Genomic DNA, 20,416 nt, shown 5'->3' on the forward strand with positions numbered 1-20,416 from the left:
AGTTTGACATGCCTGCCTTAACCGATACACAACAATGGGATAATAGGATAACAATAGGTGTGGCAATTTAATAAGCTCTCTCCTCTTCACTGATTACAATTAGGGCAATGAACAGCTGTGCCTTGCTTCAGAATAATTTCCTTCTTCACCAGAGGGAGAAAGAGTTAAATTATCTCTCTATACTTTTCATATCTCTACATTTTCTTTGCCCAATAACTTTTCCCTCCCAACTGACTTGCATTTTAAAAACATTAATTGCATTTAAGAAAACTGTCTAATCTGATCCACCATATCTTGATTTTCAAACAAAACCCAGAATGTTTTATTTCAAGATTTATTTATTTATTTTTATTTATTATGGGACTTATATGCCGCCCTATCTCCCAGAGGACTCAGGGCGGCTAACAACAATAAAAAACCAACAGTACAAAAGTTAAGAAAAGAAAAGATATATAGATCTTGTTAACCTATTGGGAAAATGTTGTCTGCAGAAATGGAGTCCTGGTTATTTGGATCCTTTAATCAGCTCAGCTGAAATAATTACACCTGTCAACATGCTTTATGTAATCTGGGGGGGGGGGAAACCAGATGAGCAGCTTGAAGCAAAGCTGTACAAAGAAAATTCCCTTGTATTTATGCACCATGTCCTCAGATCTCAGCTGTAGTCATCTGTAAAAAAGCAGGATGTTCAATCACTCTTCACAAAAGCAATGCTCCAATTTTATTTGGCTGCTGCAGTCTCAGGAGATACATCCACATAAAAGCATGCTGTCTGATGACAACTTTGTAGGGAAAAAACCCACCAAAATCTACAACACATTTCAGTCCAAATTAAATGACAGTATTCAAATAAAGTATGATATTCTTTTCATGGATTGTTTGAAAACTAAACTAAGAAAACTAAAGAGAACTCAAAAGGTTCAGGTTTTCTCCTCATGCATTTTTGCTCAAATTGCAGAGGAAAGACATAATGAAATCAAATGTTCAGTATTTCTTAATTTGTATGCTTGTATCAAATTAGCATATGCAGATAGTATAAAAAGGTACGCTGACTTTTTTTCCTTTTTGCACAGATGCATTTACTTATGTTTAGTGATGTTTCTAGAAATTCCTTCTGTTCTTTTCCAAAATATGCCTTGCTTTTTATCTTTGATATCTTGAATTCTGACATCAAATTGGGACTCAGTCATCTGAATGGGGTTCATATAGCACAAGCATTCCCTTCACTCTTTTCTTATGGTTTTGGGATGTCAAGAATATTGCTATGGGACTTCTGGTTTTGAATTGTGGCAAGATGGATGCAGGAAGGCAGGGCTCTGCCTTCTGCACCCGATTTTGCCCTGCTGGGGGTCCTAAAAAGGGCCTAAAGTTGCCCCGAAGAGGCAATGAAGAAGGAGGGGTGTCTTGTTGATCAGAGAGATGGTGGTCTTTCCGTTTGATGCGAGAAAAGTCCTCCAAACCGGCAGGGGAATGACTGGCTACATTCCTATGGCTAGCCATTAGCTACTGACAACCAAAGAAGAAAAGCACCTATTAATACATCGTAAACAGCATGTTTGGAACTGGGTGAGAATATTGATCCTTTGTTTACTATTTTACAACTGGATTTCCTGGGAAAGGCTCCCAAGAAGCCTTTCAGAAGAATGTGAACAGAAGTGGCGCTTTAATTTCTATGGGGGACAGAAATACACAGTATTGAAGTGGAACTAACATAAAGCTATAGTTTTGAAATTTGAGAACTGAGATAATTGTTAAGACTTTCTCTTTGAAAAAAACTATTGAGGTGAAACATAAGAAATCAATACTTTATGTTAAAGGGAAATGGATTTTTGAGTGACATCTAGTGGTGGATCTGAGTACAGCATTATAACTAGCTTCCTGCTTGCTTGGTGATTCCTAGCCTAAGGGAGAACAGCTGGCAATAAAGGAAAATATTTTGGCTTACTTATAACCCTGACCTTTTTGGACTATAAACACCCACTGAGCTTGGACTTTTAATCTCAAGAGCTAGTGGAAGAGAAAAAAAACCTTGATCTTTGATTACGTCTGGCTGGAAGAGACTTTTGAGCTGTTTTCAGGGAAATTGAACACTTTGAATATTTTGAACATTATGGATTGTAACCTTGCCTGACAGACAATTTTTGGATGCCTGAGACAAAGGATCACTATAAAATATTGCTTTGGGGACTGTGCATGTATTCTAAAATCTATTGGATTATGAATACTGCATATAAAGACCAGAAAACTAGTGGAAATTTTGTTCTACTCTTACTGAGACTGGTCATATTAGAGGATCACCAGGAATGATGCCTCAAGAAAAAACAAATACCTTTCAGAAGGAAATATACTCTACACTACAACTAATTCACCAAACAATTGTTGCATACAAAGAGGACATAAAAAGAAACCACAATGTGACTAAAAATAATTTAGACAACATAAATGAGCAAATCTCCAAATTAAATCTACAACTAGAAAGTTCCCAGACAATGACTACAAAGTATGAACAAATAAATCAGAGATCGGAAGATGAAGCAGAGGAAATGGACCTAGAGACAGAAAAGATGAAAGAAGGGAAATATAAACTATCTTACAGAAATAAAATACTACAAGACTTACCCATTACAATGAAATTGCAAAACTCCCTTTACCCTTTAAGCTTGCAAGATCCACCTGATGACAAGGAAGAAGATTTTGGGAAATGGAACATAGAGCTGTCAAGGGAAATGTTATAATTTGGGAGACAAAAGACGAGGGAAGAAATTGAGGGAGAAGGAAGGTGGGAGTTGCTTAAGGAACATAAATGGGCATAATTCCCCACCCCCAGATATACCCTACCTAAATTGTCTTCCTCATGACAAGCAACTTTCATAAAAACAGAAAGAAAATTCCTGGGTGATTTAATTACCCTTGGCTTGGAAAGCTACTTGATAAAGAAAGAAAGCGAGAATTAGATTTACAAAAATAGAAGATTTGACCTATTAGAGGGGGCATCATATGTTTAAGTACCTGTTTGAATATGGTTAAAAGAACGGATGACCCTTAGATATAATTAGACTTTTATAATGAAAGATACGATTTAGAATTAAAATAGCATTTTTTTCTCTTCTTTTGATATGGGAAATATATAAATAAGGGGAGGATTGGTATGAATAAAATTTTTGGCTATATAAATGTAATTAATATTGAGAAAATCATAACTGACAAAGATACTTTAAATATTTATGGGAAGTCAAGCCTTTAACAAGAGCACTAAAAACAGGATATTGATTAATGAATTGATATTATTGTTATTTGTATATTAGTAAAATATTATGAAGATGTTTATATCTTACTCTGTATACATCAATAGTACCAAGAATTGTAATTGTGTAATGAGGGGAAAATGGAAAAAATATGGGGAAGAAAGGAGGATCAGGGAAAAAATATTGGAATAGACTTATATTGAAGAAGTTAATGTTAAATATATGAACCCAGATATGTAGTTTACTAAGCTCTAAAGATTGTAATTCTTAAAAATTAATAAACAATTTTTAAAAAAAGAATATGGCTATGGGATAGATCTCCAGTGCCCTTACAAATACATTTAGTTGCAAATTTATTTATTTGTATGACCTCATAACTCCCACAAAGTGATTCTGGGTAGCATATAGCTATTAAAATAAACTATAAATAGATAAGAACAATTATTAAAATCAGCCCTATTAAAAATACAACAATCTGGTACAGAATAGAGTAGATTAAGTATAATCCTAGAGCCATCTTAAGATATCATCTGTGATCCCCAGGCCTGATTATAAAGACAGATCTCAAATATAGGTCCCTGGCAGATGGTATCTACGGCATGCCTTCTTTGCCAGATCTAATGGGATGAGTTCATATAATCAAGGAGAGGCAGTCCCTCAAATAACCCAATGCCAAAAACAGCATTAAAGGTAAACACTCTTCTGCTAATTTTAGCAGGCTTTGAGATGAATTCAGCAAGATTCAGCATGAGTTCAAAGGTGGCACTTGGCACAGTATTTGCATTGTACAACAGATTTCTCCCTTGATGTCATGAGGATTTAATGTTTCAATCCCATGGCAATCCTAATGAAAATGCTGTTTTCTTGCTACCTGTAGCTGGAAAACAGTGGTCTTGGTTTGTGCTGATTCCTTGATGGCTAATTATCTGGGTAAATAAAAAAAATGGGTGGGATTCTTTCTACTGCAAGTAATCTTACTTGCCTGTGTTATAAATGAAAAGCACCAACACAACACAAAAAGTATGCAGCTTTAATTTAGATCAGATCAGTGTAAAATTACTGGAGCTCTGGAGGACATATCAATAAACCTGATGTTCCAAAAAGCATATAGCTATTTGTTGTACCTTTATTCTGTCTTTCTTTGAGGAATTCAAGTTTCATATATGTTCTTTTGCCTTGAGGTAAGTTCAGCTGCGAGATCATGATGAATGATGAAGGAACATTTGATTTATGATAATTATATTCCAATTCTACTCAAATACTCTAACCTCTATACCATACTGGCTCTTATCAAAAATATACTCATTGGTTTCTAAACAAAGAAATTAACATACACAATAGAAGCTTAAGTATGTCATGGATACCGAACTAGTATAATCTCCAAGCACACATGGCAAATAAATAGGCTTATGATGACTTAAAATGGACCATATTGTTATGTAAGATTTAAAAAGCTTTATATATCAAGTTTTATTTATAAAATACATATAGCTACATATATCTAAATCCATGTAAAGATAAAATGGTAACTGATACTGAAATCTAGTTGACTTCAGTTGATTTATGTGAAATTAATTAAAATGCATGAATAATACATGAGCAGTTTATTAAACATTTTAATGCAGACATCTGTCTGACAGCTAATTTAGGATTTCAGCAGTGGATTAAGTTTCAACCAATCCAAGCTCATATTCCTAATAAAATCTTCTCTTAATCATATCATTGCTGTCCCTATATGAAGAAACTCATTAAAGGTTTCAAATGTTAAAGGACTAGACTATATTTTTCCTTTGTTACAATTGCTCAATTTTGAAGATTTGATTAAAATATTGCACTGGATATTAGGAGGGGAAAAACACCAGGAGCTGAAGCTTAAGAGTTCAATAGTGTGGTGTATATTAATTGGTATTGAGTTGTTTAGTAACAGATAAACATTGAAAGGAAAAATATTACTGCTTTCAAAAATAAATAATATGGCTATTTGATCTACTCAGGAGTACACTGATTATTTATCAAAAATTGCTACATCAAGTTTCATTTTTAATAGCTTAGAAGTAGGAAGAACCCAGTTCAAAAGTCACCTCCATGAACAAAGCTTAATATCCGGATTTGCTAATATAAAAACTGACATGTTTCACTTTCCTGCAGATGTCTGGCAGATAACAGCCTGTATAGTTTACATAAACAAGGAAACAGGCCTGAAATTCATCCTGTCATTTGGTCTATAATCCGCACAGCCTATCACTCATTCCTTCTATGACAGACTGACTAAATATATACAGAATGATACATACAGTATACATACAATATTTGTTAATGACTAGTACATTTGTAATGATAATGTCCTTGGAACTGATACTAAGCTGCATACTTTATGGTTACAAAATCCGACCTTTGGATTTTTTTCTGATTTCTAATCCCATCTTCAAATTTAGAATTATATAATTTTTTGGAACACTTAGAAATTAATATGTAAATACATTTATTAACATTGTCATTGTAACATAAGTTAGTATACTTAAAAAACTCAGCTTAGATTAAAATGAACATTATTGGAAAAAAATCTATACTTGCCTACTAATAAATCAGACTTTAATTTTCAGAATCTAAAAGTTGGCTGAGCAAAATGTTTCAAGTCTTAAGTCTCTGAATTGGCTTTCTACCATTAACTATATTAGTTTGAACAACTGGACTCCATATAGTCCTAGTTTAATTTGTGGTTTAAAAATTGATGTCAATGAATTATAGAAATATAATTTTGTTGTGCTTGCACCATATGTGGCATAAGATAATAAATAAATGTTATCAATATTGTATTATATTAGGTTTTTATTTTAGTTTGCAGTGTACTTTATGAAAATAGTTTTAAAATGAAATGTTTAACTTTGATATTCAATATTATTTGTACTCAATAAATAATTTAGTGAACTAATTAGAGTCCTGTGATTTGCCTCTTTTTCTCCTCCTCCTTTCATTGTCAGTAGATGAGCTTCTAGAAGAAAACCTGTCTCATTTCTGCCAGTGAGATATTTGCATATTTTCAGAGCATAGGAAAATGCACCTAATGTTGTACATGCCTGTTCTTCATGTTATGACCCTATTAATTCCTATTTCCAACAATCATTTGTAATAATGGCCACTCAGGCACTCTCTTTGAAGGAGATTAGGTAAATTCAAGAAAAACATTATTATGATAACTATAAATTATTTTCAGGATGAGAAGTATCGCTGGAAGTGGAGGTCAGTAATGTTTGGAAGGCCATAAATTGACAATCTCGGCCTTAATCTGAAAACATTCCATCCCCCCAAAAGAAAACTATATATATAAAATAATAATAATAATAATAATAATAATAATAATAATAATAATAATAATAATAATAATAATAATAATAATATGAAGAAGAAGAAGAAGAAGAAGAAGAAGAAGAAGAAGAAGAAGAAGAAGAAGAAGAAGAAGAAGAAGAAGAAGAAGTTGGAAGGGACCTTCGAGGTCATCTAGTCCAACCCCCTGCTCTATACCATTTCAGACAAATGGCTGTCCAGTCTCTTCTTAAAAACTTCCAGTGTTGGAGCATTCACCACTTTTGGAGGCAGGTTGTTCCACTGGTTAGTTGTTCTGTCAGGAAGTTTCTCCTTAGTTCTAGGTTGCTTCTCTCCTTGATTAGTTTCCATCCGTTGCTTCTTGTCCTGCCTTTGGGTGCTTTGGAGAATAGCTTGACTCCCTCTTCTTTGTGGCAGCCCCTGAGATATTGGAACACTGCTATCATGTCACCCCTCACCCTTCTCTTCATTAAACTACACATACCCAATTCCAGCAACCATTCCCTATATGTTTTAGCCTCCAGTCCCCCAATCATCTTTGTTGCTCTTCTCTGTGCTCTTTCTAGAGTCTCAACATCTTTTTTACATCGTGGTGACCAAAACTGGATGCAGTATTCCAGGTGTGGCCTTACCAAGACATTGTAAAGTGGTATAAGTACTTCATGTGATCTTGATTCTATCCCTGTTAATGCAGCCTAGCACTGTGTTGGCTTTTTTGGCAGCTGCAGCACACTGCTGGCTCATATTTAAGTGATTGTCCACTAGGACTCCGAGATCTCTCTCACAGTTACTACTATTGAGCAAGGTACCACCTATACTATACCTGTGCATTTGATTTTTCCTGCCTAAATGTAGAACCTTACTTTTTCACAATTGAATTTCATTTTGTTAAATAGTGCCCAGTGTTCAAGTCTGTCCAGATCCTCTTGTATCTTAAGCCTATCTCCTGGAGTATTGGCTATTCCTGCCAGCTTGGTGTCGTCTGCAAATTTGATGAGTTCCCCATCTATCCCCTCATCCAAATCGTTGATGAAGATGTTGAAGAGCACTGGGCCCAGAACAGAGCCCTGGGGCACCCCACTACACACTTCCTTCCATGTAGATGCAGTTCACTTAGACTTAAGTAAGCAAATGTCCATTTATCCATGTACATAGTACAGTAGGGTAGGAAGAAAGATATTTTGTGGGTTATTAATGTATTTATTAACAATTTGGAGTGTGATGGTATCTTGATGACTCTGGAAAGTCTGTAATAAAAAGAAGCAGGACCAACTTAACTTTTAGGGACCTGTTCCAAAAAAACCCCAAATGTGGCCTCCAGATGTGTTCAACTGGTTAGATTCCCAAATCCACTGTAGCAGCAATGTTGAATTATCATGTGATGGCCATATATTTATTTATTTATTTACTCAATTTATATGCTGCCCATCTTGCCTGGAGTTGGTCAGAATATAAATTGACTCCATATCCTGCTACTTTTTCCCACATTTTGTTTCTTTAGAAGTTTAAAGTATGATGCTAGGGAAAAGCCAAGAAGGAAAATATCAAAAATGACATCTATATAATTAAGCAGGAATTTTTCCTTTTTTTTCCTCCCTGACATTTTGATGTCAAACTTCTGTTGCATCACACTGAGAATTTATTGAGGTAAAATGTTTAATGAATGCATTTAAATTAGGATGAATTCCAGTGTGCTTTTATTATGCGTAATCTGTTCTTTTCTAGCATCACCAAAAAGAAGATGAAAAGAACAAAGACTCCATAAAGATACAATGTATTTAGAATGAAAGAAGTCTGCTTTTTTAAGTGGATAGGCAACATGTATATTAAACCAAAAAGTCGGGGATGTAACTCGCAGGCTTTATAAATCTATCCTAAGGTAACCACTATTGCAATCTTCATTGCTGGAATAAAACAGCCTTTCCTAATCTATCACCTTTCAAATTTTGTACATTTCCACATAATTGAACATTCTGGAAGTTACAGTCTCAGTCCACCAGTAATCCATCACTATGTATCTGTCTAGTTCAGAGGTAGGCAACCTCGGCTCTTTTATGACTCATGGACTTCAACTCCCAGAATTCCTGAGCCAGCCAAGCTGGCTCAGGAATTCTGGGAGTTGAAGTCCATGAGTCATAAAAGAGCCAGGGTTGCCTACCCCTGATCTAGTTAAACACAGCTTTTTGAGCCTTCCCAAATATTTGTTCTTTTTCTGTCACTGCTTTTTCTGGTGATTATATGGCATTCAGGGCTGAAGGCCTCAAAATCAATTAAATCTCATACCTGTTCAAATCTCTCAAGTTATCAATCTCTTAGTTATCAAATAATCTTTCTGCTTCAAATAATCTTTATTTCTTCTGTTTTGGCATTTGTTGTGTAAAGCAGAGGTCCCCAACTTTTTGGGCACCAAGGACTGGTTCTATGGAGAAAGGTTTTTCTGTGGACTGGAGAGTCTGGTTTTGTGTGCTGCCTACATCTCATGGTTGGGGCTTTGCTTGTTTGTGTGGACCATTACTGGCATGCTGAGGCCCAGTACTGGTCCATGGACCGGGGGTTAGGGACCCCTGGTGTAAAGGAAGTGATTCTTCTAACCTTTGTTATACTTCAAATAAACTGTTTTGCAATAGTTATTTCTGGGTTCTAGAACAATGACTTGCAGACACAACCTATTTTGGTATTTGAAGCAAATGCTCAGTAGCTCTTTCTATGTTAAAGCTTACTCTGCATATTGTAAGAAAACATACAGTACGATACAATATTCCTTTTCATGATAAGTTCCTCTGGGAACTTCTCTCTCACCTGAATTCTGGTCAGGGAGAAGTTCCCTGAGGATTACAGAGGAATCAAATTACTGATTGAATGGAAAACTATTCGATTCAAGGAGATTAATTTAAAATTAAATTGCAGCTTTCAGCAGCAATCCCACAAACATTTACTTGGAAACTTGTTGCTATGAAGCAGCGAGACCTTTGCCAATGTTCTACATTCTTGCACAACAATAGGAAATTCAATCTGAGCCTGCATTTAGTACGTCTTGCAAATAATATTGTACTGATATGCTTAGAATTCACCAATAGACTAAGGGTGCCTTAAAACACATTGAAGATGAAATCTCTTCTACATATTTACCAAAATGAGGAAACTTTGAGTCAGCATTAGTAGTTGAAATTCCCACCTCATGTGTGGCACCGGGAAAGCATGGATTTGATACTTCTTCCTGAAATATTTCATAGATAGTGGCTTTTTGTATCCTCAATGATACCTACGCACATTTGTTTATGTGATCTAAATGTCTATCACAGACATGTCAAACACAAGGCCTGGGGGCCGGATCCAGCCCGCGAAATGGTTTCATGTGGCCTGCGAAGCCATCCTGGAAACAGTGAGGGAACGGCCCCCACTGCCTTGGCCCTGGCCCAGAGACCCTCCTTCTGCCAGAGACCCTCAGATCTGTCCCACTCCTGCCCAGGTCCCCATAGGCACCCTTGATGCCAACGATGTAGAGCTGGCCACGCCCACCCAGTAGGACATACACACTCTAGCCATGCCCACCCAGTAGGCCATGCCCACCCAGGCCACACCCACCCGGCCCCTTGAGGGCAACCGCAATGCCGATGCGGCCCTCAATAAAATTGAGTTTGACACCCCTGGACTATCACTATGCCATGTTATTTTAGAATTTTAAATTGGGGTGGAGGAAGGGTAGAGAGAATAAAGGGGAAAAGGGACATGGTTAAGTGAAAGAAATAAAAATGGGAGATACTGTAGTAAGTCAAATTTACTAGCTATATTTGACTAGCTTAGTATCAAAATCACTCAATGGCCAATGCTATCATTAAGTAAGGTCACTGCCAGAAGGTAGATGGTGGACAAAGGGAAACACTAAACTAATGGAGAACACACTTACCATGCATCCCTACTTTAGATTGTGAAAGATGTAATCCAATGATCTTAGGAAACATGCTCTACGTTAACCTTGAATGTTTTCTTTATGCTTCCTGATAAATATTGTCAATTCAAATTCTTGTCCTCCCTTCTAGCTATAGGAGAAATATTTTAGATAATATCATGACTACCAATGTTGCTTGGACTTTGCAGAGTTTGGCAGACAACAGGGATGAGGAATCTGCAAGGGAAAACCATCTGGTTAAAGACCATATAGTTTTTCTTTTTCAGAGAATGAACTTCTGGTAGAAGAATCCAACATCTCACTAGCCCTCTCCTCCAGGGAAAATGGAATGGGGAACACAGCAAAGCCAGGCTGTCTAAAGAAGTCTTCAGCTGCCAGCCATGATTTACCCAAGGTCCTGTTTCTTGCTGTTCTCTTCCACAGGATGTTCTCTTTACCTTGTCTGCTATATCTGCTGCTTTCTTCTCTTAAGATCCCTACTTTTATCTTCTGTAGCCCCAGAATTGTCAGACAACTGTTTATACCAAATAGTCAATATAATTTAGATAGTCCATAATTTTAAATATTATATTATATATTGCATTATATTATATTATATTTATAAGTATTTTATTAATATTGATGGTTGAATTCAAATTCACATATTTATTTATAAAGGTAAAGGTTCCCCCGCACATGCGTGCTAGTTGTTTCCAACTCTGTGCTCATCTCCGTTTCAAAGCCAAAGAGCCAGTGTTTGTCCAAGGACGTCTCTGTGGTCATGTGGCTGGCATGACTAGATGCCAAAGGTGCACGGAACGCTGTTACCTTCCCACCATAGTGGTCCCTATTTTTCTTCTTGCATTTTTACGTGCTTTTGAACTGCTAGGTTGGCAAAAGCTGGAACGAGTAACAGGCGCTCACTCTGCTACGCGGCACTCGGGATTCGACCCGCCAAACTGCCAATCTTCTGATCGACAAGCTCAGCATCCTAACCCACTGAGCCACCACTCAGCTTTATTGCTTTTAGAAATAACTAAGGCAGAAAATATATCCAATACTTTGTTCTCCCATTATTTTTCCTTTCTTGTTTAACTGATTCAATATCCATTATTTTCTTCTTGTTTCCCATTCTGAGCATATTATATTCACTTGTGCAGTGGCAGAGGGGTTCAGAAACAGTGATATCACATTCAATTTTTTATATGTAAAGTTGCCTTTCAATCACTGCCTCTGCAAATCTTATACCAAACAATGTTGCACTTCTTTATTTAGCATAAGATAAGACATATTATCTTCTATTACTTACACTCAGGTTCCTTGAATAAGGAAACAATATCTTCTACAGCAAATACACAGTTTATGGAAAACAAAATTATGGAAAGCAACATTCATCTTGAAAATGAACTACTTCGGCTCTTTATAAACATGCCAGAATATGCATAAAAGTGAAGAAGCTGTCTCTTAAAGTAATAATCAAAATATGCTGAGACATTTTGTGCCAATTGATGGATTTGTTTGTCTCTGGAAAAACTGATCTAATGCTATGCATATGAGAATTTTAAATTTGCAAACAGTATTTTAAAGCACAGTTCTACTTGTGCACAGTTTACCAACATTGTAACTTTGTGAAGTAGGCTAATGTTAAAAAAGATACTGTATTTTCCGGCGTATAAGACGACTGGGCGTATAAGACGACCCCCCAACTTTTGAGATGATTTTCAAGATTTTTCGTCTTATACGCCGGAAAATCAGCGAGCCTGGGAAGGCACGCCCTCCCCTCTCACTGTGGAGGAAGCAGGGCAGGCTGGCGTCTGGCGGGAGCTGGCAGGGCAGTCCTGCGCACACGCGCGCTCCCCAGCTGTTAAGGAGCACTCCTTAGCAGCCGGGGAGTGCGCGTGTGCAGGACTGCCCTGCCGGCTCCCGCCCGACGCTCTTCCCTCTTGAGGCAGCATCGCTCCCTGGCTCCTAAGGAGTCCTCGGGGATGCTGCCTCAAGAGGGAAGAGCATCGGGCGGGAGCCGGCAGGGCAGTCCTGCACACCTGCAGCCGGAGTGCGCGCGTGCGCAGGACTGCCCTGCCGGCTCCCGCCAGACGCCAGCCTGCCCTGCTTCCTCCACAGTGAGAGGGGAGGGCGTGCCTTCCTGGGCTCGCTGATTTTCCGGCGTATAAGACGACTGGGTGTATAAGACCACCCCCCAACTTTTGAGATGATTTTCATGGGTTAAAAAGTCATCTTATACGCCGGAAAATAAGGTAATTCCCATAATAGGAATTCTCTTGTCTCTGAGGGCTGGCTGCAAATATCCCATCCTGCAAACACTCTATGTTAAAACCTTTTTGGATTTTGGGATGGGTGTTTTTCAGCAGGATAATAATAATAATAATAACAATAATAACAATAATAATAATAATAATAATAATAATAATAATAATAATAATAATAATAATAAATTGGAAGGGACCTTGGAGGTCATCTAGTCCAACCCCCTGCTCAGGCAGGAAACCCTAAGCCATTTCGAACAAATGGCTGTCCAGTCTCTTCTTAAAAATTTCCAGTGTTGGAGCATTCACTGCTTCTAGAGGCAGGCTGTTCCACTGGTTAATTGTTCTGACAGGAAGTTTCTCCTTAGTTCTAGGTTGCTTCTCTCCTTGATTAGTTTCCATCCGTTGCTTCTTGTCCTGCCTTTGGGTGCTTTGGAGAATAGCTTGACTCCCTCCTCTTTGTGCAAGCCCCTGAGATATTGGAACACTGCTATCATGTCACCCCTCGTCCTTCTCTTCATTAAACTAGACATACCCAATTCCAGCAACCGTTCCCTATATGTTTTAGCCTCCAGTCCCCCAATCATCTTTGTTGCTCTTCTCTGTACTCTTTCTAGAGTCTCAACATCTTTTTTACATCATGGTGACCAAAACTGGATGCAGTATTCCAAGTGTGGCCTTGCCAAGACATAATCCTAAATTAGCAGTGTCATCACATTTGAGGCTGCAAAACAATACATTGTCAGAATATAGCTGGAAGGGACCTTGGAGATCTTCTAGTCCAGACCCCTGCTCAAGCAGGAGACCCTACCATTTCAGACAAGCGGCTTTCCAGTCTCTTCTTAACCTCTAGTGATAAAGCATCCACAATTTCTGAAGGCAAGCTATTCCCTTGGTTAATTGTCCTCATTATTAGGAAGTTTCTCCTTAATTCCAGGTTGCCTCTCTGTCTTGATTAGTTTCCATCCCTTGTTTCTTGTCTTGCCTTCTGGCGCACATTGCCCCACTCCTCTTTGTGGCAGCCCCTCAAATACTGAAATACTGCATAAGTATTTCAAATAAGTCCTTCTCTTCTCTAGACTGGCCATACATCTGAGCATATGAGAAGGTTGACATAGTATAGAGCAGAGCACTTCAGTGCCAGCTACATACACTGAAATAGCAATCTGGCCCTGCCTGTTGAGGATTTTGCAGGCCATCATAACAATAAACAGAAAAAAACCCTGAAAAACTACAGTAAATTAGAATATGCTGTGCAATACATAACTGGTTGCATTTCTTGCTCTCCTTAACCGTCAATTTTACTTCTGAGAAAGGAATAATAGCTTTTTTATTTATTGCAGTAAAATAAAGAACTAATTAAAAAGAGAAATGTCTATCAACATAAGTTCAAAGAAAGAAGTTTATTTTGGCAAAATAATGCAATAGTTCAAATAATTCTGCTTCATGAATAGAAGATTAAAATCTAAGAGTGTTTGTTATACTGTATTATATTAACTTAATGATGCAAAGTCCTATCAACAGAGTCAATATTGGGCCTTCAATACTCTTCCAGCTGAAGAGTATCAGTTTCAATTTTGCTGTTTACAATAACTGAACATTTTCTTTATCTCACATTAATTAAATTAACATTGGGAGGGAGGAAGGAAGGAAAGACAGTCCTTCTATGACCTTAAAAAGTATTTTACTGGTTGGAAATGAGCACATAATTTGAAATCCCCTTTTGTTATGATTTCTAGACTGGAAAACTTAAATTTGTTTATTTAGAAGTCTCACCTAACTCTGTGAGATTTACATCTCAGAAAATTGATACAGAGTTGAGCTGTAAACTTATTTATTTTTTGCAAACACGTCCTAATTTCTTTAAACTGCAAGAATTAAACCTGTAAAACTATTTCTAACTTCTGTAGTATAATGCCATAAATATGCAATAAATATATGATTCACTTAAGTGTGCTTCTACTAGAAAGATGGGTGCTACATTGTAAAAAATGAACATCAATGAAACTAGAGAAGGCATTTAATTTACAAAATTTAATTGTAATACACTATATCAGGGCTTTTCAACCGGTGGTACGGTTACCACCTGTGGTACTTTGTCACGTGGCAGGTGGTACACGACTGCTAGCCAAGTGTAGCAGCGGAGGGGAATGAACCTAAGTGAGTCAAGCCTGAGGGAGAGGCAGCTGCAGCTGCATGACTGTCTGGGCTCGGCAGAAGCCCCAGGAGCCAATAGGGCTCCATCTGATTGGCTCCATCTGATTGGCACTTCCAGAAGCAGCTCGGAGCTGGAGGTGAACTGAAGAAAAAAAAAGGGGGGGGAGAGAGGAGAGGCTATAAAAGAAGGTGGTTTGGGCAGGGGAAGGGGGGAAAAAAGACAACAGGAAAGGTTTAATCCCTTTAAACAAATGTAATTAGTTTTACCCCCTTTAATTGAGACTGTCTTTGGCTTTTAGAAAGTTTTCTTTGAAGGTAAGCAGGTTTAATTTAAAGCTAAAGCTTTTAGCATTGCCGGAGCCTTTCAGTCTTACGTTGCAACATTTTGACACCTCTGAGGCAGCTTAAAGAGAAAAAAACCCGGGAGTTTGTGTTTCTTGCTTTGCACTTGATTCCTGTGTCTTTAAAGATACAGGGAAGGGATTGGGGGGGGGGTTTGCATTCTTACTACACTGTGGAAGAGCTCAGAAGGGAGAGAGGAAGCAGGGCTGACCAGCTAGCTCAGGAGTCTACAAACTTAGCAACTTTAAGACCTGTGGACTTCAACTCCCAGAATTCCTCAACCAGCCATGAGGGCTAAGGAATTCTGGGAGTTCACAAGTCTTAAAAGTGTCACGTTTGAAGACCCCTGAACTAGCTGGTAGTGGCGCATATTAATAAACACGGATAAATTCATCATGCATTTGTCAGTGCAAAGGGAAAGTGATTCAGCAAAGGAACAGCCACCGAAGAAATTAAAACTGGTACTTTTTTCTTTTTTTCTACAGTTTGTAATTTATTAGACCAGGGGTAGGCAACCTCGGCTCTTTTATGACTCATGGACTTCAACTCCCAGAATTCCTAAGCCAGCATGTATTAGACCAGGGGCCTTCAAACTTGGCCCTTTTATGACTTGTGGACTTCAACTCCCATAATTCCTCAGCCAGGCATGCTGGCTGAGGAATTATGGGAGTTGAAGTCCACAAGTCATGAAAGGGCCAAGTTTGAAGACCCCTGTATTAAACTATAGAATAAAATACAAAAATACAAAACCAAATAGTAGGACACAATGGGGAAGAAAAAGGGAGAAAAAGTGAGGGGGAGAAGGGAAAAGAACAGACTTCCTCTGTTGCAGTAGAAGGAAGCATTAACATTGAATCTCAACTTTTTACTTTTCCATTATATTATAAACTAGCCATTTCTGTAACAACAAATGAATCTAATCAGTAAAACCCAAATTCACCCCCTCCTTTTTTTATTCATCAAGTTTTTGACACCTTGCTAAGCACCGGTGGTACTCAAATATTGTCATGTTCTAAAAGTGATACAATCTGTGAAAAGGTTGAAAGGCCCTGCACTATATTATTCAAGACTTGAATATAACAAATTTATGAGCAAATATTTTATGTGAATTAAAAATAATACCAATGCAGGAGAATATTTGTATCTCAGGGTTGAAATGAACGGTCCTTGGTGCTCTCTGAGTTTGCTAGACTATCACTGATGATGTTACCTAGTTAGGGGTAATGAAACATTTCCAAGAAACTAAGCACCAAAGACCCCTAAAAACAATACTGACAACATCTAGCTTCTCTGTAATTTTTCTTCAGGTGTTTTACAATAAAACAAAATGCTTGTGAAATGACAGAAGAGGCAGAATATTAAAATCACAAATATTGCTATTATGACCATAATGGAATCTTACAGATGCTGAGGAGTCCATAATGCTCCCTGAGCCTGGTTGCTTACTTGCAGACTTTTTGTTACATCCAGGAACCCTCATTTCTACCCCTAGCTATAAATATTCTCCTTTATGGATCCTACAGATTCTTTTAGAAAATTCAGAATTCAGATCATGAATACAGTTATTTTAATACTGCCAATAAAATATGCAATCAAACAGAAATGCTGCCAAATGCAACAGGCAACACATGCCTATCCAATACTCTATAATATCTCATGGAATTGCACAAATGCACACACACACAGATCCTACATTATTTCTTGCATTGCAGTATTTTTTGGGTATACGACCAGCTGGTTTAGATATGGAAGGAGGTAGAATATCAGAGAATAAATTATTTTACATTACCTTTCCCAAAATAGAAGAACACAGAGATAAAAAGAGGTACTTGAGATAAATAACAGAGATAAAACCAGATGAATTTTTCAACATAATTACTATAAAAAGCTCAAAAATAGAGATCAAATTGTCATTATCATTTAAAGTTGAGGACATTCCGAATATAAACAACAACATATCTGGTTGACTAGTAATTTCCATTTTTTTGCTCTGATACAAATTACAAACATCCTGAGTTTTAGCTAGTTCACTATGGCTGTATATTTTCTAATAAACTCAACAGAAATAAAAGCTGAACATGATAAATATAACAAAATAAACCTAAAACACACACACACAAAATAACATAACATAACATTTTATATATATGTGGGGGGGTGTCTTTTCCTCCAGGTAACAGAAGTATAACATTAAATCTTTGTAACTGTTTACTTACTAAGCACTTGGCAATAGAGGGCCTGTAAACTTCTCTTCATGGTATCATCTGCTCTTGGTTGTCTTGCAATCTATTCATGTTTCTGTCTAAGGGACAGAGAAATATATGTACGATTAACTTAAAAACAATAACAAAAAACAATGCCAGTTTATTTTCTTCTCAAACTCTGCATAGTAATTCAAAGTGGCTCAGAAGAAATACAACTAGGGAAATGTTAAAAATGGAACTGTTCTTACACATTGGTAGCCAGGGCGCTGGTTCTAAAAAAACCCCACAATATGCCAATTGATTGGTGAATCCAATGGTGGGATTCAAATATGTGAACAACTGGTTCTCTGTGTGGATGTCACTCCCCGAAGTCCATTCTGGGCCTGGGCAACAAAAAATTAGCTACCAGTTCTGCCAACTGGTGCAAACTGGCTGAATTCCACCACTAGGTGAATCCCAAGTAGGGGATATAGCAGACAGGAGAATGATTCTGCTCCTGGACTGCTGTATTCTATAGTTCACTACAATATGTTTGTAAACTGCAAAAATGAGTCCACATATCTGCAGTTTGGGGTATTTTATTCATGTGTAAAATGGCAGATGGCTTCGGCGCATTTTTTTATTTCACGGTCTATAAGCATGATTTCATATTACTCACAATGGTTTGACTGGACTATAACCTGCTGTAAATAATACAACCCACCTGTATTAGTATTTCATTAAAATATTTCTAAACATTACATCAGAGGTTCTCAATTTTTTTTAGCAGGGGATTCAAATCAGTGATACTAGACAATTCATAAAATGGCAGTTATGCAGTAAGAGCCAGAGAACAAAACAATTATTACTGAAACAGAATTTGTTTTATGAAGGAAGCATTAGGTAAGCAAATTCAATATTACTATTAAAATATACAATCTTCACCTATTTTTGTTTCTTCCAATACACCTTCAGGATGTTTTGACTGTAACTCATCATCCTTTCACTAAAGGCGAGATGAGGAGAAAGACAAGTTATATCTTGTAGTTCTCAAGGTAGTTCTCAACTTATGACCAGAATTCAGCCCAAAATTTATGTTGTCAAGTCAAATTTTAAATTTGGGCATTATATTTGTTTTTTAACTTTTATATTCTGTTTTTTATATTTATTGCCCTGTACACCGCCCTGAGTCCTTCGGGAGAAGGGCGGTATAAAAATATAATAAATAAAATAAATAAATAAAATAATAAATATTTGTTACGTGAATTTTGCCCCATTTTACAGCCTTTCTTGCTACAGTTGTTAAATGAATCACTGCAGTTATTAAATTAGTAACACAGTTGTTAAGTGAATCTGGCTTGAGCATTGACTTTGCTTGTCAGAAGTTCACAAGCAGGTGACCACATGAACCTGGAACATTGCAATTGTCATAAATATATATGAGTCCAGTGCCAAGCATCTGAATTTTGATCACATGACCATGAGGATGCCATAATGGTCATAAAAGTGAAAAACAGTCATAAGTCACTTTTTCCAGAGCCACTTTAACTTTGAACAGTCACTAAACTACCTGTACAGCAATCCTGGTGCATGAACATCCACATAGGAATAAAGGGGGCAGATGACAAATTGTGTTGCAACTTGGTGACACAAACCCTGCCCCTCTTCTACATGTGATGCAACATTACACTCAAGTATTTAAGCAGTGTAGCATATGTTATGATGTCACAAAGCAGGACTCATCACTTTGATACCTGTAGGATTCTACTTTACAGGAACCTAGATCCATAATTGAAAAAGACTGCAATACGTATCAGGAAAAGTTTTTTTAAAAAATGTATTTGAGCTCTCTTACTCAGAATTCTACCTACTCCTTTTCTACCTTTTATTTCACCCTTGTTAAATATCACGCACCTAATTTAACTGATTGACTGGCGTGAGATAGAAGATAAATACCTGCTGATAGGAAATTGTTGTGTTTAGGTTTTCTACACGGTCCACTTTCCTTTAAAAACAACTGCTTTTTAAACCCAAAGAAACTTGAAAAAACATATTTTGCAGAGAGGGTAAAGAGATATGGGTTTTGACAGCAACTGGGACTGTAAGGATTGTTGTCACTGGGCGATGAGGCTATGTGACAGCACACTTCACAACTGCATCATTTAGCGACGGACGTTCCAAGCCCAATTGCTGTCATAACCCGTGGATCCATCTGTGTACTAAATCAAAGCACCAGAACCACAGAGCTACACAGCCTTTTGATTCACACTGAAAAATCAATCCTTAAGAACAATCTCACCATTTGATACATTAGAGATCCTGGGGGGGGAATGTCCTCTGCCACCTTGCAACCAATATTCGCTAGCTATTTGAATGCCTCCAACTATAATTTTTTCCCTTAACTGTTAAAAAAATGAATAAGACATCTGTGAAACAGGCGAAACAAGTACACAAAACTCTTCCCCTGATTAAATGCCAAAGAATTTATGAAACTAGAAGTACTGTATTTGATTTGTAGAGACAAGTCTCTCAGGACTGCCACTTTTATTAGCTTCATTTGCCAGCAGAAGACGTGAGACGTTCCCTTCTGTTACCACTTTACAGCTATTTATACACATAATTATAAACTCCTGCTTGAGTATGCCTTCTTGCTTAGTTCCCGCTCTCAATTTTATTTTAAAAGAGGTTGCAAGCTGAATATTTCCTATAGGTTAAATAAATTTCACTTCAGTGAAATAATATTTTGTGGGTGATTATAAAAATTACCTGGAGACCAATATAAAAATGAGTTGCTTTTATATAAAGGTGGTAATCTTACACATATTTACTTCAAAGTAAGTTCTATTCTAAGTACGAAATACAAAGCTGTACTTCATACATATTATCTTGCCTTGCAGGGATCCAAGCAAGCATACCAGGAAGGGTAGCCTCAATTTACCCAAAAGGCATGTTGCAACTTTTTTTGAAAATATATTTGTTTTGCTGTTTTTTTCTTTTATGTAAATTTGTATT

General features: G+C 37.2%; 1 protein-coding gene across 1 annotated transcript in view; it reads right to left on the minus strand.

Annotated features, from left to right (window-relative positions):
* TMEM108 (transmembrane protein 108) overlaps positions 1-17,477 on the minus strand; it is a gene marked incomplete at its 5' end in the record, with an annotated part of 80,272 nt that extends 62,795 nt beyond the window's left edge. Inside the window, one exon of the mRNA XM_083379379.1 lies at positions 17,438-17,477. Coding sequence (XP_083235505.1) covers positions 17,438-17,477 — 40 coding nt within the window. The remainder of the gene's footprint in view (positions 1-17,437) is intronic.
* Positions 17,478-20,416: the final 2,939 nt, after the last annotated feature.

Source organism: Vipera ursinii, assembly GCF_947247035.1.
Source record: "Vipera ursinii genome assembly, chromosome: Z".
Classification (NCBI taxonomy): Eukaryota; Metazoa; Chordata; class Lepidosauria; order Squamata; family Viperidae; genus Vipera; species Vipera ursinii.